Source organism: Drosophila miranda, chromosome 2, assembly GCF_003369915.1.
Source record: "Drosophila miranda strain MSH22 chromosome 2, D.miranda_PacBio2.1, whole genome shotgun sequence".
Classification (NCBI taxonomy): domain Eukaryota; kingdom Metazoa; phylum Arthropoda; class Insecta; order Diptera; family Drosophilidae; genus Drosophila; species Drosophila miranda.
This window is the reverse complement of record NC_046675.1, coordinates 28,908,111-28,930,966: the sequence shown is the minus strand read 5'-3', so window position 1 is coordinate 28,930,966 and position 22,856 is coordinate 28,908,111. Positions and strand designations below refer to the sequence as shown.

General features: G+C 40.9%; 2 protein-coding genes and 1 long non-coding RNA gene across 3 annotated transcripts; 2 read left to right on the top strand and 1 right to left on the bottom strand.

Moving 5' to 3' along the window:
* Positions 1-5,891: 5,891 nt before the first annotated feature.
* Positions 5,892-6,157, bottom strand: LOC108153860. The gene is given in 3 exon segments (XM_017283959.1): positions 5,892-5,985; positions 6,017-6,114; positions 6,116-6,157. Coding segments are annotated over 3 exon segments (234 nt in total).
* A 9,679-nt stretch (positions 6,158-15,836) lies between these two features.
* Positions 15,837-17,198, top strand: LOC108157855 (endoplasmic reticulum resident protein 44). The gene has a single exon (XM_017290061.2). It carries the CDS (start codon positions 15,875-15,877, stop codon positions 17,108-17,110), a length of 1,236 nt encoding a protein of 411 aa, XP_017145550.1. The 5' UTR covers positions 15,837-15,874; the 3' UTR covers positions 17,111-17,198.
* A 303-nt stretch (positions 17,199-17,501) lies between these two features.
* On the top strand, positions 17,502-18,038 carry LOC117187397. Its single transcript, XR_004472085.1, has 2 exons — positions 17,502-17,610; positions 17,742-18,038. It is a non-coding gene; the product is annotated as an uncharacterized LOC117187397 (long non-coding RNA).
* The last annotated feature ends 4,818 nt before the right edge of the window (positions 18,039-22,856 follow it).

The following is a 22,856-nucleotide window of genomic DNA, read 5'->3' as shown; positions in this document are numbered from 1 at the left end:
ATCAAAACTGGGTTCTATATCAAGGGCATGGTCTGGGTCTAAACAATAGCATTTAGAGTGTCGTGCGTGTCGGTAGACATCAAAGTCAAAGCTGGCCTCGAGTTCAGTCCATAGCTTTGACAATGTTTCAGTTCCAGTTTCAGTTCCAGTTCCCATTGCGATTGCGGTATCAAGTGTTTGATCATAATCGTGGTCATCATCATCTTCATCGTGGGCATCATCGAGAGCATCATTGTCGCAAAATGCTTTTGAGACTGCCGCCGCCAGCAGCAGCAGCTGCTGCTCCAGGGCTCCAACTAATGTTCGACGATGGACTCCACTCCACTCCATCTCTCCATTCTATCCATTGGTTTAGCCCAGTTTGGTCTACATCTACGCATAATTAGTGCAATGCGAGACTCTGACTTTGACTCTGAGATCGACCGACTGACTCTGGCTGCTCATGATTAATTCGGTTTAATTAGAAGTGCAGACAATGACGACTAAAATTAATTCAATAAAAATGCCAAAGGATCCCTCGGCTGGCTGGCTGGCTGGCTGTAGCATTTTTGTCCCAGGCCAAAGATCGCAATCTAATAAATTATCATTTGCACTGCAATCGTCAGTGTTGTCCCTTAGCCTTCAATCAAGTTTGGGGGCCTTTGATCAGCTGCCGTTTGCTCCGTCCTTCGATCTCCTTTGATCTCCTGTGTCCCTCCTCTGGAGCTCGGTCTCCTTTTTGGCTGCTGATCAAAATTCTGTCCACCGTCGACTGAGTGACAGACGTTTACTTAGTTGTTATCATTCTACTCGTGTTGATGTTTTATTGGCCTTTTTTGCTGTTTGCCTTTGCCTCTTTTTCTCTTAGTTAGGTATTATATTTTGAGCTCTGGGTCCGCACACATTCCAGGGCTACAGTCTGGCCGACGAAACACCAAAAACCCAATACGTCACTTCTTGAATTTGATGATCCTTTGATGGATTTCTTTTGTGGGCCTTCGCAAAACGCCGTTAGCAACCGCCAAACTTTTCGCTAATCTGAGGGACAAATATTTCAAATATATTTTTGTCTGCCCCGAGAAGAAGAGGAGACAACGTTCGCCGAGCAATGTGTGGCATCCATGTGAAGGGCAAATAACTTTCGATGGGATGGTCCGGATTTTGGCCTTACTCTCCGCGCCCTATTTGGCCCTAATTGGCCAAGCGGTTGGGAGCTCGGCCCTGTTTAGTTCGGCCTAAAAGAATTATGTTTGATTAAACAAATGTTTCCATATTGTTAACACATTGATGCATCGCTGCGTTTGGCACCTATTCCCCCACCCCCGTTCCCTCCTTGTAGAGCTGTGTAATTGCAACACTTTCAGCTTCCGTTTTGGAAAATACTTTTTTCTGAAACGTAATTGAAAGTGGTCATTCGAGCGGATAGCCACAGCCATTCAAATACCAGTATTCAAATGTGCGACACGACGCGACACTTTCATTTTCATTCGGTTTCGTCATATAAAAGAGATCATGAGAATTTATTTGTTAATTAGATTTCCGACCATCAAACACTCGATATCATCTCAATTAAATTCCGCTAACAATCAATCAGTATATTTATTGTTTCGAGGGGGGAGCACAAAAACTGGGATCATAACTCAACACTTCACACAGTCCTTTTATAAGCATTTTCCCATGTCAATCTGCCACACAATCTACGAATGCGAATGTATAAGTAACAGTTTTTTGTCAGACAACCTGTGTCCCGTGGCTGTGTGTGTGTGTGAGTGTGTGTCTCCTATTAAGCTATGAATTTTCATGTTATTGCAACTAATTTTCATTTAATGCGTTTGTTGCGGACAGCAGGCCCAGTGGTTTAGTTGGCAAGGGGTCTAAAGACGCAAGCCTGCAACCCCTTCGTGAACCACAGCTCTGTGTGGAACATACACTTTTAATTGTAGATCATAAACTATCGTATCGCATATGCGTATCGTATCTAATGCCCCGCCGAAACGAGTTTGCAGAGGAAACCGCTCAGACATGGACATTAGATTTGCCCGACTCCCAATAGTCCCCGGTCCCCAGTGCTCAGTGCTCAGTGCTCAGTCCCGGAGCTCCAGCTACAGCAACCACATCTCAGATTCACACAGTCGCCAATCGGCAATGTCCGCTGGCTAACGAAAGTGGTTGCACCCGATTCGAGCACCAGTTGTCCACCGTCTGTCAGTCAAGGCAGCAGCAGCAGCAGCAGCAGTGGCAGCAATAACAGCAGTAACCATTCAGTCAAACGCTCATTCATGCATGTCGCAGAGCTTCGACTCCAACTCCAACTCCATCTGCAGCTTGAGCGACTCCGTTTCCAACTCTGGTTGGGGCATAATTCAATTTCCGCTGCTCGGAGTCCGCCGCTCGGTACGCTCCAGAGTGTATCAGTTACCCATATTGACACTTTGATTTAGTGCTTACATGCACCGTTGGCCATTTGCTACGATATTGATTTATATTTAAAGCTATTGATACATTTATTTCGAGCTCGCTCCATTCGATTGAGCGATTAATGCTGCAAGGAGCTCCAAAGTTTGTCAACTTATGTCAGAGGCCGCTGAAAGCCTTCAATCGTGATAGAAGGGGCTGTGTGCTGTGCGTTCTTTTGTTGCATGCTACTCAATGATTATGCCGCACTTTACAAAGCAACACCTCTGAGCAGCAACTATGATTGGGCCTATGATTATTGCCTGCCTGGCTGGCTGCGTGTGTATCTAACAGCAGCTATCGCGTGCAGAGTGTGGGCTCGTGCTGCCGTGCCTCCTCTCCGCTTGGGTAATGATGATGATAGCTTTTTGATGCTAATGATAGACAACAGATACGATACAGAGAAAGGCCCAACACACAAACTGCGGGAAAGATAGCCGCATCCACAGATTCTATGTTCACTTCACTGTAATCCCAATCGGAAGTCCCACAATTGCTGCCTCCGACTGAAAGTGAAATGTGGCATGAGTTTTGCTCAACGATAATCGTTCAATCAATTAAGGTTAATTACAATTGACCAAATCTGCATGGGAAAGCATTGGTCCCTGGTCCCTGGCCCCTGGCCCCTGGTATCTCGATTATGCAAAATCGAAGAACAACAGTTATGTTCCCGAAACGCGATGATCGGCAGCCAATTTCGTGGACGTTCGTGCCTTGAACCAATTTTATTTAGCGGCGGCAAACCACCAAAAACCTCCGAAATTGCAGTAGCCATCGATGAGCAGAGCAAAAAAAAATTTTGATATTCTAATTTTCGTAGCTGCATTATGATTTATAATTTGAAATTATTGGAGCTACTGGCTTTTGCCCCCGGGGCCATGGCTGTGCCTCACATGCAAATTTAGGATCCCTAACGGGAATGCGTTTTGTGGCCAAAAGTTCAGTGCGTGAGTTAGTTGGTAGCTGATGGCAAATGTATGTGTTTATCTGTCTGGCCCATTTGCATATGTATCAAGAAAAATACTAGTAATTGAGGAGTGGCTTTTGGCTTTGGCTTTGGCTTCGGCTTTTTATGAGTATACTCTCATATATGATATAAAAAGTATGAGGACCGTTCAAGGTTAATCGGGACTTCGATTAGGGTGTGACACAAAGTTGAAGCAGGATATCCAGAGCACTCTTCATTATATTTAATTTAGCAACGCAGCCCCTAACCAAACTGACAATGACTGTCCAAAACAAAGAACAGGATGAGTTCTGAAAGTGCCATAATTTGATGAGTAATTAATGTCAAAAATTTGTAAAGTGGCCTTATCGAGGGGGCCATCATCGTCTCTCTCTTTCTCTTTTATCAACTCGCTCTAGATCTAAGGCCAAAAGTGAAATGATGATACTCGTGCCTAAGTGAAAGCAGCTGTCAGGACAAAACAATTAAACTGTCATCAGTTTTGTGCCAAAAATTGTTGGGTACATTTTTGAAATTTGATTTTAATTGGCCAAAATGTGGGCGCAGCTGTCACAGGAACAGAACGAAACCAACCCCTTGGGGCATTTAGCATAAACCGCTAAAACTAATTTCCTTATTGGTGGTGATGGTGGTGGTGGCAGTGTTGCAGTTGCGCCATTTTGCCACTTAACGCATCATCACTTTGGTTAATTTGTTGCCATTTGCCGTTGGGGGGCTGGGGCTGGGGCTGGGGCTGGGGCTGTTGCTGTTGCTGTTGCCCCCTTCCGATACTGATTGCTTCATCGATCTGCCTGCTATGACCTTGGTCAAGCTAATGATGCAGCCAGCAGCCAGCAGCCACAGACCGAGCCGAACCGAACCGATGCTGATGGAGCTGTAAATTTGCAACACAAATGCAAACAGTAAACGGCCATGCCACAGCAACCGATTGCAATCAACGGCGCTGCATCTCTATCACAGCGCATTGCATCGAACCGTTGATGCAGCAGCGGCAGCTTGCATCATTACCAATGACTCGGATTGGGGTTCGCGTTCGCTCCTTCGTTGCAGCATCCGTCGTTCCGACATTGGTCTTGGGTTTACTCTGCTTTACGCGCTTCAATGACTTGGTGGCGGATGCCGCAACATGGTCTTGATTCGTCTCTCGGGCTCTGCCTCTGCCTCTGCCTCTGCCTCTTCCCGATTAAACGTATGCAACTCTTAACCTTCGCTTAAATCTGCTCTGATTGACAACATCAATCGATCCAACGAACCAGCAAAACGTTGCAAGATCAATGCTTGCAGACTCAGACACAGATACACGGAGGTACAGAGGCACAGATACAGACGCGGAATCGGCCAACGGTTTCTGTTTGCCCAGTTTGTAACCCGCTGTTGTAAGTAAATTTGTTTTGCGGTTCACCATGTGTTTGTTGGCTTCTCTCATCTGCTAATTGTGTGAGATGTAAAGCGGAAGCTCTATATTTAAAAACTCTATTAAACATCACACCAATAAACAGATCTTCAAAAGCAATCTCTCTCTCGAAAGGACTCCTTTTTAGACCCATAATTATAACCTTTGTAAGAAGTTTTCCATTAGCCTTTGGCCATGGCATTCGACAGACAATTTAAGCACACTTAATTACCAGAACCACCCAGAAGTCTGTCCGTGTGTGTGGCAGCCAAACACTAGTAGCCAGCGTTGGTGCTTAGCACAAATTACCAACTTTAATGCGACAGCCGGTTCGCGCTCGCAGGCTAGGCCTGCAAGAGTTCGCAAAATTGACATGACAACGGCAATACTTCAATACAGAATTCAAAGAAAGCCGTAGCTAAAAAGCCAGTGCGAGACATACTCGTATTTTTGGTGTTAAAATGGATATAGCTGCATTTTATTATGATTATTATGATTTTCGACTGGCGGCGGGCATCGCCGGCCAGGCACCGCGCAGCAGGAAAAAATTACAAATCATTGACGAGTGAGCGGCACTAAACTCATCAGCAGAGGAAGCGATGGTTGGAGATGGGGGGTCCTAGGGTGTGAATGTGGATGTGGCAGGGAGCAACCGGTAGCAACGGTAGCCGATCGGTGGCAAGTGCAAGCGACTCGACTCGCGTTAATGGCCAAAAGCAGACAGACAGAAACGAAGCCAGCGTTTGGGGCAGCTTCTTCAATGTGAATTCCGTGCATTTGCAATCGCACTTGGCTGGCGACTACGTCCGGTCGTGGCCACAGTGAATGCTGTACTCCAAGAAGAACGAGATTTTAGACGAAGTCATACATCAGCAATCTTCTTGCCGAATCCCCACTGTAGACAGTCGCTTCAGCTACTGCTGCTGATGACGACGTTGAAATCTTTAACGCGTCTTGCGCCCTGGCATGATCATTATCGCTGGTTTCGTTTTACGCAACTCTTTGCCACTCATTTGGCTCTGGTTTCCACTGCAACTGCTACGGCAGCAGCAGCAACGTACGAGAACGAGTACTGACAATGGTCGTCTGGGGCAGCAGTCAGATGGTTTTGGGTGATCCATCAATTGTACTCCCAGTTGTGTCCCAGTGTCCAAATGCAACAGTTGTCCATGATGTATGCTCATTGCATTGGCTCTGCTCTGCTCTCCCCCATCCTCTCCCACCGGTTTCTGGACCCCCATTCTGGCTCGTTCTTTGTTGGCCAATTTGATTTGCTACCATTTGGAAGACAAGTTGGCGGCTCCTGATTGCTTGTTGTGGTGGGCATCAAAAACAAATAAAAGCTTAAATTGTTTTCGGATCATAAAGCAAAAAGGGTTTAACCCATTGATTGTACGTTGATTGCCATTTATTGCCCCCCTTTTTGGCGGACGAAGGATGTCTTTGTGGGAAATGGGTGGTTTCCTCTCGTTTTCCTTTTTGGCGGTTTTACAACTTCACAGTTATGATTGCGACTAATGAGTGGATGGAAGCAGCAGCAGCAGCAGAGGAAAATCAGACCCATAATCTTTGGTAATTGTGTGAAACGATTAGCCCAGCAGCTGTTCTGATACAGGGAGACACATTTTCTGAATCGTACTTTCTGCGGAGTACTCAACGAATCTTCTCTGTGGCACAGACATTACGTATACTAGGTGGGCTTGCACTGTAATTAAAATCAACATGATGGAAACAGAGCAGACAAGACATTTACGAGCCATAAACTCTCAAGGCTTACATTGTAACGGGCCACAAAAACTAATTGGGTCAAAAACGAGATGTAACGCATTCGTCCGAGAGGGAGAAAGATAGAGAGAGAGAGAGAGAGATAGAGGGTCACAACTGTAGCACCTGTTGGCAGGTGAGCCGCAATGACGTTTCACTTAGGTTGCGCCGCAAATGCATTCGCAATACTCAAATAAATAAATACAATTTTGACAGAAAGATGACACCACAAATGTGGGATCGAATGGGGGAAGATGATGACAATAGAAGTGATGTGACATGGCCGATAGTGTCTCTTCCACACTGCCTTGATGTTGGCCATCTCACAGCACCAGCAGTGACGTTCTGTGGCGCACCTTTGGCTCTACCTTTAACTCTAATTGTGCCAGGCCTCTGTTTTTGGGGGCACTCACTGCCTGGTGTACACTCTTCGTCGTTTTCAGTTGGCAAATGGCATAAATTTAAATTTTAATTTACTGCGTCGTCAATTGAAGTCGTGCTCGGGCACTTGGAACTCGTCTCCATCGCGAGTCCCAGTCCCTGTCTCGGGCTCTGGCTCTTTCTGTGGCAGTGGCTCTCTCCTGGTCTGCTATTTCATTTCATTTATTTATTTTGAGCTACTTGCAAAATAATTGCATAAATAAATATTTTAAAAAAGGTATCCAGACTGTCTCCAGCTCTCCCTCTTCTCACGCACACACCGCCTCCTCTCTCTCCTTAATTTGTTGTATTTTGATTACAATCGTTCGTCCGGCTGGCAGATGTGGCAGCAGGAGAGCGACTGGCAGCCCGCCCGTCAATGCCTCCTCGCACCAGTAGATTGAAGTGCGGTGATTATCTCTGTGTGTGTGTGTGTACGAGTACCTGTCCACTGGCCCAGATCTCTCTCTCTCTCTCTCTCTCTCTAAATCTCTCTGGATTCACATGGGTTCGCATGGGACAATTTATCAATGAAACGATAGATTTGTCGATGTGAGTGTCTGTCTCTAGCATTAGGTGCATGTAAATTTCGGCACAGATTTGCAAAATGTCAACGCAAATTGGAGGCAAACAAACAAAAAAAACTAACTAAATACATATTTCATTGAATACAAATATTATTCACCTGACACTGAGAGAAAAATTCATAGTAAAAATATACAAACACATATATTTGAATTAAAAATTCGGCTTTTAAATAAAAACATAGTGAAATTAAATATAATTCGAATTAGTTTAAACATAAATGTATTAAACGTTTTTTTTAATAAATATTTCAGGAAATATATTTTATTAAAAAAGAAAAATATTTAATTAGAATATGAAATATATTTATTTTTAAATATAAAATATATTTAAATTAGATATTTTCATAATAATGTCAAAATGTAAGTGAAACCGGGAAGTGGTTTTAAAATTTTTCACTTTTGGGACATATGTATGTATATAATGGTACGTAGAAATATTAAAATTCAATTGAAGCTATTCAGGACTCAGGGATTTTTCCTCTCCGTGTAATAACCAAGACATTCCCCATTCACCTCTGAGCAGTCATAACCTCTAAAAACATCTCAATCCCCCAAAACAGACATCCCAAGAACAAATCTTATCTGAAGACGACACCACATTGACATATGCACACACGATTAACAAGTGTTTAAATCACAATAAAACTTTAAATCCCCACAGATGAAGCAATAAAACCATATAAAAAGCCAACTTCAAGAAAAGAAAACTCAAAATAAACCAAACAACAAATCCCGAATTCGATCCCTGGGCCGGCGGTGGCATGCAAAAAACTTCCATATAGAAAAAAATCAAGAACTTACGCACCCAAAAATTGGTCAATAAAATCAACGACAAAACTTTTGTTTGGCCAAAGAAGAGTACAAAGGACACCCAGCCACAAAAGCCAAACGAAGATGCTCTGAAGAACAAAGCGAGGGATGGGACATGATATGGATGGAGATGAAGAGAAAAAAAGTTTTTTTGCGGGGCGTGTGCTCCGAACAAGTGGACAAAAAACATTCCCAGGGCAATAAAAATGACAACAGTTACAAAGTGGCAGTGGCAGTGGCGGTGGCAGCAGCAGCTACAAATACAAATACATAGGAGTATTACAAAAGCCAGAGCAGACAGAGAGACACTCCAGAGGCACACACAGGCAGGGAGACAGACAGAGCAGTCGCACACTGAGACGGGGATTAAGCCAATTTAACAGATGCTTAAAGTCAGAACACTCGTAATCACATATTGGATTAACGCAGCCTAGTGTGAACCGCGAAGTGACTGACGTATGAAGCTGCGGCATGAGGCACAAGGGGCACAGATATGAGCATCGCATCCAAAGTGAGTCACATTCAGGATGGGATTGGGAAATACCCTGCAGAGTAAGTTTTGTCTTCTTATTTGGATAGAGGAATATGGAAGCTCCTTAGCTAAAGAGATCACAAAATACTATCATACGGTCATTTTATCGAGAAGTTCTAGATACATTTCCGAATTAAAACATCTTTATGATGATTTTGTTGAATACTGTGAAGCAGATGGACATGGATGGATCTGTTCGTATTTCTAATCAAATTCATACCGTTTTCCACTCATAATTCTATTCTGTAGCGCATTCCTTCTTCGGTTAGACCCTAGCATAAAAACCTTCACCCAAAAAGTCTTCAAATTTATTTCGTTGACATATGCGGGCTACCGAATACGCGACTTCTCTTCTGACTTCTGCCGCCACCGCCATAAGCCCGCATTCTCCCTGCATTTATTTCACTTTTATTATTTTTTTTTTATTTTAAAATCGCGGCATAAATTCCCAAATATACGAGATATACTCGTACGAACGAGTATATCCGCACACAGCCGTGGTCTTGGCTCAGCAAATTTTTGGGTCTCTCTCCTTTTGGCTTTTTGCTTGTGTCCACAGCTACTTTGTCTTTGCCGTTTGCCTGCCTGCTGCCATGGGGCAAATCCTTTAGACGACGTCGCATGTTTGCCTTTTTTTGGCACTCTGTTTTTATATGATTTCATTTCATTTTTTTCTGCGTTGCGTTTACTTTGGGTTTGACTTTGCCCATTTGCGGCGTTTTGATATGTTACCCGGTAGCTCGCTCGGTGGACCTCTTCTCCTTTCTTTTTTGTTTCCTTCTGGTGTTGGTTTGCTGCCTGCGGCTATGGCTGGGCAAGGACCCACGACCCGTACCGGTACCCATCTCCAATCTGCAATCCTCATACGTTTACTGGTGCTCGTAGCCCCCAAAATGAGCCACTTAAAGCGATGAGATTTTTGGCGTCTGACGGCGGCGTTTATCAAATAAATATCTTTGAAATATATAACAAATAATGAAATGCTGTCGAATGAGTCTCGGATTGGTGTTATTAATTGTGGGCAATTGATTTGATTTGTTTTGTGGGATGTTCTGCTACAAAGGACCACAGATAGAAACCCCATGCATCATCCTTAAAGATCGTCTAATGTTATCGCATATGTAAGGACCACCCAACAACCCAACATCATTAGCAGCAGTCTCTCCCCCTAGACATCTGCGGTCTGTGGGACAAATGAATTAATTGAAACATTACCTAAGCAAATGTTGAACGAACGAATGAAACCAACCCGAAATTTCTCAGGCTAATTGAATTTCCTTTTCGCTTCTGTCCACGTGTCCCTACCTCGTATATCCTTCGTGCTGCTGTTTGTAGAAAAATGGTTGACTCGCATTTTAAGTGTGGTTATTTTTTTTTTTTTGGGGCATTGTTGTTCTGTGTTTTCACGCATAAAAATTAAAGTCCCCAAGCTTGGGACTTCCCCTGCTGTTCATCTGCCTCTGCAACAATTGGCTTTTGTTGTAAATGTTGGCCATCATTAGTTGGCCGGCTTCTAACACGACATTGATGTGGCTTAATTATGCCAGAGATGATTCTGTCTGAGGCATAGAAGGAGCTTACAAGGGGTGACATTAGTACGTAGAGAAGTGTAACTGAGAAAACATATACATTTCTAGTTTAAATTACTGTTGAGCTCCCCCTTTTGGCTCCGCCCATGTCACCGCTTTAATTACATTCAGAACAGCTCGAAACTCTTAGTCGCATACGAGTACGAGAGTCAGATAATTCATTAAACCTCCAAAACTGGCAACAACAGCTTCATAAAGGTTTTGGCCAGCCGGGCCACACCCATCCCCCACGAAAGCGTTAATGATGGTAGACGATTGTGATTGCTAATGTCCCTGGAATGGTTGGATAGATGGCCAAGAGAAAGATAGAATGGAAGAATGAATGAACAGGAGGGGTAAGGGAGGGCGGCATGGCTTTGCCTGGTTGACACTCGTCTCACAGAGTTCAAGTGGCTGCCCGGTGGCATCTCAATCTCTAGATTGACTAATGGAGAATGAGGACGACGTGTTGATTGATTGTTTTTCCATGTAAATCGTGGGACAAATTAATCAATGCTAATGACACTTTTCTCAAAAGCAACTTTGCCTTTGCTGCGTCAAACGGAAATGTCTAGCCAAAAAGATTGAGAGAGCGGAAAAAAGAAGAAACTAAATTGTCTACAAATTGCATTTTAAGCGGATTCATGGTCGTAGTGCGCAATGCAATTTTTCACCAAAGGATTTGGTGTCCTCTTTCTGCGAAGATAACCTTGATTTAGGTTTGTGTTGTTTTGCGTTAATTACCCATAAGATACTTATGCTCTTTAAAACAAACATACAGATACGCATTCCGGCACTCTGGCCATTGCCAGTAGAAATTCTTTATCTTAATCATGATTTTATGCTAATGTGTCGCAGCGTCTTGTAGTAGCTGCAAGATTACAAGATACCAAACGGCGACAATTCAACTCTTACAAGCTGGAGAGCGTGTGTCCCACAGATACACCCAGTCGACGACTCTGAATGCAACTCAGACCCTCCACAATTATGGGGGAAACCGCGCGTCGGTTTACGCCCACTTGGCTACTATGTTTTTTGTGGGTCGTGCCAACCCTTTTGCAGTACCTTGACTTTGTTTTCCCATTCACCATTTAGCATATACCATTTACCATTTACCAGTTCCCTTCTTTCATTGTTGGTTTGTTAGTTTCTTAGCCATCCGCTGCATGTTTGGGGGTTGCTTTGTCCTGTGTGCGTTGCATTTTGGGTGTGGGCTCGACTCCAGCAGAACTACCAGTACAAGTACATCTATAATTACGTCACCTTGCTTTGTGGCAGTCATGGCCCGAAACACCCAACAACTTGGAAGGTAGAAAGGAGTGGGGGAATAAGGGCTTAAAGGTTTCTCTTTAAAGACACCCTCCGTTTGACCACAACTGAGAGCTGAAGATGCACTAGTTATATCTCCCACATGACTTGTCAATAAGCTGCTTTCTTCTAGAAGGGAAAATATTGCTCAAAAATTTATAAGCGGCTTCCCCGAACCGAAAAAGGAACACATTCGGGTTGGGTTGTGAGGACGCTGCCGGCCACAGGCAAAGTTTTTCCCAAAGTTGATTTATATCTGGCACTGGAGTGCCTCTGATGTCAGCTGAAGAGATGGTACCACAAGTTGACACGTCTTGTGGTCAGGCCAAAAGATAATAACGAGAACGAGCATGGCACGGCACAGCACGGCACATGTGAGCTTTTCCTTTTCCACAATGGAAATGGCAGCCTTGGTGGGGCGCCGACAGTTATCAGTTTTTATACCCGATACTCAAAATGAGTATTGGGGTATATTAGATTTGTGGTGAAAATGGATGTGTGTAACGTCCAGAAGGAATCGTTTCCGACCCCATAAAGTATATATATTATTGATCAGCATCAATAGCCGAGTCGATTGAGACCTAAATCTTATTATTATTATTATTATTATATATGTACATTACATAATTATTATTTTTGATTTTTATTGAATAATGATTATTTTTGAATTTTAATGAGTAATTATTATTTTTGATTTTTATTGTATAATTATTATTATAATTGTTATTCTTGATTTTTATGGAATAATTATTATTTTTGCATAAATCTTATATTATAATATTATATTATTATATTATATTATTATATTATATTATAATTATTATTATAATAATTATATTAATAATTATTCAATAAAATTCAATAAAAATCAAGTATAACAATTATAATAATAATTATTCAATAAAAATCAAGAATAACAATTATAATAATAGTTATTCAATAAAAATCAAGAATAACAATTATAATAATAGTTATTCAATAAAAATCAATAATAACAATTATAATAATAACTATTCAATAAAAATCAAGAATAACAATTATAATAATAATTATTCAATAAAAATCAAGAATAACAATTACAATAATAGTTATTCAATAAAAATCAAGAATAACAATTATAATAATAATTATTCAATTAAAACCAAGAATAACAATTATAATAGTAATTATTCAATAAAAATCAAGAATAACAATTATAATAATAATTATTCAATAAAAATCAAGAATAATAATTATTCAATTAAAATCAAGAATAACAATTATAATAATAATTATTCAATAAAAATCAAGAATAACAATTATAATAATAATTATTCAATAAAAATCAAGAATAACAATTATAATAATAATTATTCAATAAAAATCAAGAATAACAATTATAATAATAGTTATTCAATAAAAATCAAGAATAACAATTATAATAATAGTTATTCAATAAAAATCAAGAATAACAATTATAATAATATTTATTCAATAAAAATCAAGAATAATAATTATTCAATTAAAATCAAGAATAACAATTATAACAGTAATTATTCAATAAAAATCAAGAATAACAATTATAATAATAATTATTCAATAAAAATCAAGAATAACAATTATAATAATAATTATTCAACTAAAATCAAGTATAACAATTATAATAATAATTATTCAATAAAAATCAAGAATAATAATTATTCAATAAAAATCAAGAATAACAATTATATTAATAATTTTTCAATAAAAATCAAGAATAACAATTATAATATTAATTATTCAATTAAAATCAAGAATAACAATTATAATAATAATTATTCAATAAAAATCAAGTATAACAATTATAATAATAATTATTCAATAAAAATCAAGAATAATAATTATTCAATAAAAATCAAGAATAACAATTATAATAATAATTATTCAATTAAAATCAAGAATAACAATTATAATAATAGTTATTCAATAAAAATCAAGAATAACAATTATAATAATAATTATTCAATTAAAATCAAGAATAACAATTATAATAATAATTATTCAATAAAAATCAAGAATAACAATTATAATAGTAATTATTCAATAAAAATCAAGAATAATAATTACTCAATTAAAATCAAGAATAACAATTATAATAATAATTATTCAATAAAAATCAAGAATAACAATTATAATAATAATTATTCAATTAAAATCAAGAATAACAATTATAATAATAATTATTCAATAAAAATCAGGTATAACAATTATAATAATAATTATTCAATAAAAATTAAGAATAATAATTATTCAATAAAAATCAAGAATAACAATTATAATAATAATTATACAATAAAAATCAAGAATAATAATTATTCAATAAAAATCAAGAATAATAATTATAATAATAGTTATACAATAAAAATCAAAAATAATAATTATAATAATAATTATTCAATACAAGTCAAGAATAATAATTATAATAATAATTATTCAATAAAAATCAAAAATAATAATTATATAATGTACATATATAAAGTTCAATGATTATTTTTGATTTTTAATGTGTAATTATTATTTTGGATTCTTATAGTATAAGTATTATTTTTGATTTTTATTGAATAATAATTATTTAATAATCAAAATCAAAAATAATAATTATACAATAAGAATCAAAAATAATGATGTCTGAGAATACGAGAAAACCAAAAACGCAGAATCGTAGAGAAAGGCTATATCTTCTAGACTGCATAAACCAGATCGTTTAATTTTTATAGCCTGAATCAAGAAAACAATTTCATTCTCTCTCGGCTTTGCCTATTGCAAAATGTGAGTTCTTAGATCTCAGAGACTATAAGAGCTAGAGCAACCAAATTTGGTATCCACACTCCTGTGATATCGAACCTTGACAAGTTTATTTCGAAATTTCGCCACACCCACTTCCGCCCCTGAAAAGGACGAAGATCTGTGACATCCCCAGATCTCAGAGACTATTAAGGCTAGAATGTTCAATGTCAGCGCCGTCTGCCGGAGGAGAGCCATACTGACTAAGTATCGGGTATACAAATTTAAATGTAGAGTTGCGGTCTCCGCTGCAACTCACAACGTTCACCCTCGCTTTTTCTGGGAAGTTGGCCTCGTTTTTGCTGATTTTCCACACTTGCTTGGGCCTGGTCCGTTGTCCTGCTATTGCTTCCCAGCAACAGCTGGCAGAGGCCAACTGTTTTTCCCTTTTTTTTATTATTAATATTTTTTCCGTTCCTATTTTGGTCACGTTTGATAAGCTCCAACTAATAATTCATGAATGGACACGCGCATGGGTCAAGCTGTTGCTGCTGTTGGATGATTTTTAAATATGATTCGAATGAGTTTATAAGTTTTCTTACTTATTTAAGAAGCAGAGCTGAACGTTTGTACACATCTGATGAAGGCGGTGGGGCAGTCAGTGCGTATCCTCCCTTGGGGGTGGTTTCACTTTAGCTTCGGATTGATTGATGTCTTTGCTGGCAAACGTCTCTCAGACAATCATTAGCTTCGGATTGTCGATTCCCTTACTCTTTGGGTTAGGTATATATATATATCCTACCCTGTGTGCCACGCCCACCATTCGCACAGTGAGTGGCGTTGACAGCTTGCCAAATTGTCTGCTGAAATTCGCCGTCGAAAGCTCCAGACATCGTCCCATGACCATGACGCATCATTAGCATCCATCCAATTGCGAGTATCTCTGCATCTATGCCTGTATCTGGACAGAGTTTGTGTTTGGATTTGCAATGAGATATTTAATTCAAATTGATCAGTGGTTGAAGCATTTCTTAAGGCAGAATGTGGTAGGAAGGTAAGATAACTATTTTCCAGACATACAATCCCGATTGGAGGCTTGGTAATATAATAATTGTATACCAATTGATTAAAGTTCGTTTTTCTTTCAAAGTGTTTCTTCCTTTTAGAGCGTCTACCATGGCCAGAAGAACAATGAAAACAACCAATATCAAGTTCTTTAAGCACTTCGACTCCCACGTAGACGTATCGAATGGATTGGAAAGCCGAACATAATGCAAATTTCACAGTTTCAATTAAGCAACTTCGCCATCGATTACCGATCACTGGGAAAACATCGTTGTTCAAGTACAAATGGCCTTTAAAATTCTGTCCGGCTGTTGGACTATCCTGCTGATCTTGGGGTGCCACCATCTGGCACCCATTGCTGGTAGTTCCGTGAATGTCGGCCAGCACAATATCGATCAAATACTCGAGTCGAGCGAATTGGTGCTGCTCAACTTTTACACGGACTGGTGCCCCTTTAGTATCCGATTGGCACCCATCTTCGAGGAGGCAGCCAGACAGATAAATAACACGTTCTGGGAGTCGGGGCGGGTTACGATAGGCAAGGTCAACTGCGACAAGGAGGAAAGTGTGGCCCTCAAATTCGAAATCATTAAGTATCCCACACTAAAGATTTTACGCAATGGACTGGTTGTCAATAGTGAGTACCGCGGCCAGAGGTCAGTGCAGGCGTTCTACCAGTTCGTGGCACAGGAACTCGCCGATCCCATCAAGGAGTTCCGCACACTCGAAGAGCTGCATGACATCAATGACGACACCGGCTTGCTCGTTGGCTACTTCAGGGAAAAAAATAGCATGGAGTATGACAACTTTCGCAAGGTGGCGAACTTTTTGAAGAAGGAATGCCAGTTTCTAGCGGGCTTTGGCGAGGTGACGGAGGGTCTGCGTCCAGATGGACAGAATCTGATAATCTTTCGCGCCGACTCCACTCTTTCCAGCCACAGAGAGTACTACAGTGAGTATTCGGGGAATTTGAGTAGCTTTGATGACCTGATGGCCTGGACGGATGACAAGTGCATCCAACTTGTGCGGGAAATCACCTTCAACAATGCCGAGGAAATCACCGAGGAGGGTCTACCTTTCGTCATGCTCTTCTACGACAAGAACAATCTTCAGCACGTGCAGGAGTTCAAGACGGTAGTGGAGACCAAATTATCGAATTCGTCTCTTGTAAACTATTTGACTGCCGATGGACAACTATTCCAGTACCCGCTCATGCATTTGGGGAAATCTGTGGCCGATCTGCCCGTTATAGCCATCGACTCGTTCCGCCACATGTATGTGTTCCCCCGCTACGAGGACATCCACAAGCCGGGCGTGCTGCAGGCATTCATCGACAGTCTGTTCAATGGGAAGCTGCACCATCAGTTACACTACGGTCCCGAACCATCCACAGCGGTGTGGGAGAACGACACCAGCAAGGCTGACACTGTTCCAGCAGTGGTGCCCGAATCGCAGTTCAAACAGTTGCTGCCCTCCCCGCATCGCTATACATTACTCAACAGAACCAGAGATGAGTTGTAACTCTAAATAGAAATGTTAATTTCTGCAACCATTGAATATTAAAGATTTCCTAGGCTAGATCCCCAACAGCTGAGGCACAGAAGTGAAATATTTCAACAGCTCCTTTCTGGGGGCCAGAGAGCGGCATTCGAATGCCCGTTTCTGGCGGCTGTGACAAATCGAACACCCATCCGATATGGACATTGCTTCTCGGGCTCCAACTCTAGAGAGTCCGACGCGTGCCTTGATATCGATATTTCCAGGAAGCCCAAAGCAGAGGCAGTCCAGAATGGGAGTGGAATGGTCATTCCATTTGAATATTCCTGCCTCTGGCAGACGGATCGAACCATATAAATGCTAATAAACTCATTAGTCAAGCATTTTAGACTGAAATCTCAAATGCAGTGCGTTGCAATGCATTAAGGCAATGCTCGAATATCAGAGAATAAGCTAATTTTGTTGAAAAATGAGTGGTATAATTAGTATCGTTCTGTATTCCACTGTATTCTTGGATATCTCTGGTATGTTTCTGGCAAATCCTCGAGGGAGTGCACCATTCCGCACCACTCCTCTTATGGCATTGCCGCAGACCAAACACTTTTACTCCAATATTGTCATAATTAATAATATTTTTATGGTCTTATATATGTAGACAAACGAGCGTGACTCGAAACGACTGGAGACTGAAGACTGAAGACTGGAATCGAGTCGATGCAAGTCGCTCTACAGCCTGCAGCTGCAGCTCTAATCAGCGTCAGGAGCGCGTGCCAGTCGCGTTGTCACCTGCACAATTATAGAATTTTCCATAGTCGGGCAATGCGCAGCCACCAAAATGGCAAGACTCCAAAAAGGTGCGCCACAACAGAGCGAGCAAGCTCTCTGTCCGCGCGAGAAGTGTCCGCCATAAATAACTGCCAATAAATGTCAACGTTTTTGGCGCATTAACATAACAGCTAAGCCGATTTCGTTGACAGGTGCCTGTCTCTCTCTCTCTCTTTCTCTCTGTCTCTATCCTGAGGAGGAGCATCTTCCATCCATCCATCCATCCAGTGCCTTCTACCATCATTATTTCTGTGCACCCATCTTCTGCACAATTGAAATAATCGTCTTTTAATCGCCTACGCCTCGACGGACTGTCTGGGTCTCCAATTACCGCTTCAATCGTTAACTTCTGAGGCTGTCAGAGGGAGAGCGGGTTTTCGGATGGGATGGGATGGGATGGTTGGGTGCCAAGATCTCTAGTTGGAGAGGTCTTCAATGGATGCTGGATGCTGTGATGGTGATGCTCATCAGTGCAGATCGACAATTGCTGCCGCGGAGGAAGTCACGTGCGGAAGTTTTTCGGAAAACTTTCTCAGTTTTAATGGATCGTTGTTCTAAATTAGAGTAAAGAAAACTTCCGTTTATAATTTGGATGGAAAATTTCACTGGTTTTTTAAGGGTACTCGTATTAACCTAATTTTATAGATTGTTCTGCCCATTTCCTATATCCCAAAAGCAGACACCATGTCTCTTCCGCAACACAGCCACATCTACAATCTGCAATTTCCAGCCTCTAAATGTGTGATATTTCAATTAAAATTTAACGGCGCAAGTCATTAAATGACAAGTACGACTTGCACTGTAGAAGAGCGGTACTAGAGGGGTAGAGGGGCCAACAAGATGCCGCAAAAAGCTCAAATGTCAGAGCAGAACGACATTTGGACAGACGAACAATCGACAACGACAACAACCATTTGAGAGAGCTCAACATATTCAAAGTTGTGCACGAGCGGGATTCCAATTTCATTTTGTGCTGCTCGATGGCAAAAAAGCAAAAACCGTTTGCTCGTCCAACGTGCAACAAATAAAAAAACACAAACAAAACGTTTTTGTTTAATTAAATTAACAAAATACGCGACGGATGAACAGCAGCAGAGCCGGAGTCAGAGGCAGAGGCATCGGCAGCCAGTGGAGGCGCAAAAACTCAGTTATTTTGCACGCAGGCCAACACGCCAACACGTGTTGCAAGGGCCAGCCGCCTGGCTAAGAGAGAGAGGCCTGCCTGCCACAAGGCGCGCTCTCTTAAGGCCAGAGGCTTGCTCACTCGCACCAACAAGAGCTCTTATGCAGTCTCACTCGAGCCTCCATTGAAACGTCTGTCTCTCGCTCCCACTTTGGGGTAGCGTAGCCATACACCATAACCGTCTCACTCTTTGGCTGCCTTTAGCCCGTTTTGGCCAATCAGGGGAAAGCGCCTCAATGCGCCATGCGCGCATACAACAAAAGGCGGAGTCCGGTTTCGGACCTTCAATGCAGTTGCCCCTCGCGTCCCCACTCCACTCATTTCAGTGCGGGATGGGACCCAGCCCTATAGCCTGCCCCTGCGCCATTGTCGCTTCTGCCGCTTCTTCTGGACTGTCTGTCAACCATTTGGCGTCCATGACCAACCATGACGGCTGCTCTCGGCCTGGATATGGCTTTGGCTTTGGCTTCACTACGGCTGGCATTTTGACATTTCGCTCGGAGGCAATGAAGTCCATGGCGCCGCACAGTAGCATCTGCAACCGCCATGGCATCTGCAGCAGCATCACTTATCTGTCTGGCAGCGGTTTGAGGCGAGAAATATATATCTCATCATGCAACTGGAGTAGGATTTTGCATGGCATTGCGGTTGCAACTGATACATTTTGAATTTAAATGGATATTTTGGTGTTCACGTGCTTGTTTGAGTCGAGTAATTGCTTTTTGGCGAACGAATTTCCAGTTATATGGTCCTAAAAAAGCAAAAATAAACGTTAAATATATTATTTCTTTGACAGCCAAGCATTTCCAAACATTTTAACAGAAGATATGTATCACTGATTGACTTTAAAAATTGAAGATTTTTGACTCACACACAGAGTTGGCGATAGAAAATATAATTATTTTCACAAAAAAACAAGGAGTTACCACATTTGTTGAATCAAAAAAGTAAAGAAAAATATAGAAGTATAGAAAAGTACAGTGAAAATCCATGAACCCCAAATAGTCAGACTTCGGTTTTAATATTTATTCCATTATATATGTAGATATGCAGCCGAGAGAGTAAATATTAAAATGAATAAATATTAAATATGAAATATATTTCGTAATTCACCAACTGAGAACGGCTGGGCCGATTTGGCTCAAATTTATTTGCAGTGGTTTGTATTTGCCGGAAGAAGATTTTTACGAAAGAAAATTTTCAGAAAACACACCCGCAATCACCGTAATTACGCAATTTTAGCCGTAGGTTGCGAAGAGCTAATTGTCATAGTCGGAGATCAGTTCTAAACTCGCGGGAATATTCTCCATCGACGCAACAATCCCCTTTTATACACAATGTGCGCCACAGCGAGATATGGCAGGGCCCGCAAGTAAAATATATATATTTTTGAAAAAGTTATGGCCGTATTAAAAAGACATTCTAATATATATCATAATGCTAATAATACTTAATGTATCTTATAATCACATAAGATACGGTAAAAAAGAGAAGGTGCTCGATTTATGATGAAAAGAATAATTTGGTCGCAAAACTGCATTTCTCCCTGAAATTAGTACTAGTATTCTTTGATGTTGTTTGAATTATTGCCGTTGGGGGAGGGGGAAAGAAAAAGCAGTGAAAAATAAATCTATTCAATTAATAAGACGCATTTGATTACCATACCCATACTCACAGTCATGGCTTGCTCTTATCACATTCGAATCGCATCAAATGTCTGCTCGTATGCAAATACCAAATGGCATTGATGACAGTGCAAACAAGGAAATTTTGTATGGCACTCAAGTAAATGAAAGCCCGCACGAAGAGCTCATAAAAAATACGAATATACTTCTAAATGACAAGTCATAAAAAATAGTTAATTGCAGTGGTGGGTGGCAATTTGTTGGCATAATCAAATTAGTCGATAAACTGCAACGGAAACTTTCATTTTATGTACATATGTATGTATGTATGTATGTACATGCATGTATATGCAGTGGCAGCCAATGGCCGACCGACCTCCCGCCGGCAGGCCATGGCAGAACAAAGCGCTAAATGAAGCAATTTCCTAGTAATTCAAAAATGGAGAAGACTGCAACATTGTAGGGGCAATGCCTACAGCATATTTGACATACTCCATTCAGACCTATGGGTATTCTGCGGCCCAGGTGGACGACGGGCCAATTGCATTGATTAACTGAAATAAACGGCCTTCCTATGCTGCGAAGCTGCAGGAGCTGCAGTTTAATTTCATGTATTTCGACTGGCTCTTGTGTCCTCCAGGGAATAACAGTTGCAGTTGTCACAGAGCCGAGCCGAGCCGAAAATCGGGAAAAATCTTCCTCCAGGCGATGGCCGATTCCCACCCGCCAGCGACACATGTCTCTGCCCATAAAAAATGCCTTGTCAAAAGGAAACAAAACAAAAAAATACGCACAAAAAAAGAATGCCAATCCAAAGGCAAGCAGCAGAAAAAGAAATAAACCAAGTGCTCCAATAAAAATTCCACCGCCTTCGCCTGAATGCCGCACTGCTCGCTCACTCGCACATACTCTATTGCTCTCTCTCGCTCTATCATGCTCTCTCTTTCTTTTTGTCTCTCTTTTTTGTGCCGGCGTCTTTTTTAAGAGCGTGTTTGCTTGCCTTGTGGTTTTTGTGCGGCTTGCTCTTGAGCTTGGTTTACATTGCGTATGAGTGATATGCTTTTTTCCGCCTGTGGGATGCCGCCGGTTGAAATGAATATGTGTGCGATTATTAGCTGTAAAAAAATTGCATTCCGTTTTTGTTGGCTGCCTTCTGCGGGGTTTTTGTGGATTTTTAATTTGAATATTACATGTATTAAAAACTCATTACTACGCGTACGATGCGCCATCGAAGTTGGTCAATGGGCTAATGGGCGACGGATGCCGATTTTTTGTGTGTGGGCTTTTTGCTCTTTCGTTTGCTTGAAAAATTATGAAAATTATGCACTTGAGAGGGGATGTAGATGTCGAATGTTTTTCTCATTCCACTTTGAAATTGTTTGAAGATAGAGTTTTTAAGGTTACCCAGCACACTTTCCATTAAAACACATCTATACTCGTATTTTTGTTTGGTCATTTCAAAATTTATTTGATAAAACAATTATGCAATCGAAATTTGGTTACATCAAAATTCAGTCAGCATCCAGGCCACGAAGCTTCCAAGGCAAAAGAGTACGATCCCTCGACCCAATTCCCAAAAGTTTCGATCATTATGGGGCTCATTCTGCTTATCCTGGGGATTTTTCTGCTTGTCTTTATCTGAATTTTGCTTCTCCGACGTTTGCGGCTTTGAATCTTCTAGGGGTTGCTGGCTGCCAGACTGAGAGGGTTCCTTGCTAACGGCCGTGGGGGATACCTTTATATTAGCTTCGGACCCTCCCTTCCCATCAGCTGCGGCCTCTTCCTTCTTATCGGCTTCCGCTGGGATCTGCTGTGACCCTTCACCTGCGGCATTGTCATCTTTCACCTCATCAGACATATTGAAACAAAAAGATGGCAAAACCGCAAACTAAACTGGAAAAAAATGTACGAAAGCAATTTTCTGATGTTCTGTTGGTGGAATTTTACGAGAGACTGAAACTTCACTAAAGGAAAACAAACTCCAAGATTTCTTGATGAATATGTTTTAATTCATGATTCTGGCGTAATTTTTTCATTTTTCTCCATTGAACTTTCATTTTTAGTCATTATAACGCCCACGCCTCCTTGCTATAAAGATTTAGCCATAAAAACAGCGCGGAACATGCTCATTCATGCT

Bases quoted from the DNA above. Each gene is read 5' to 3' on its own strand.
- LOC108157855 (XM_017290061.2), top strand. From the start codon at position 15,875: ATGGCCTTTAAAATTCTGTCCGGCTGTTGGACTATCCTGCTGATCTTG.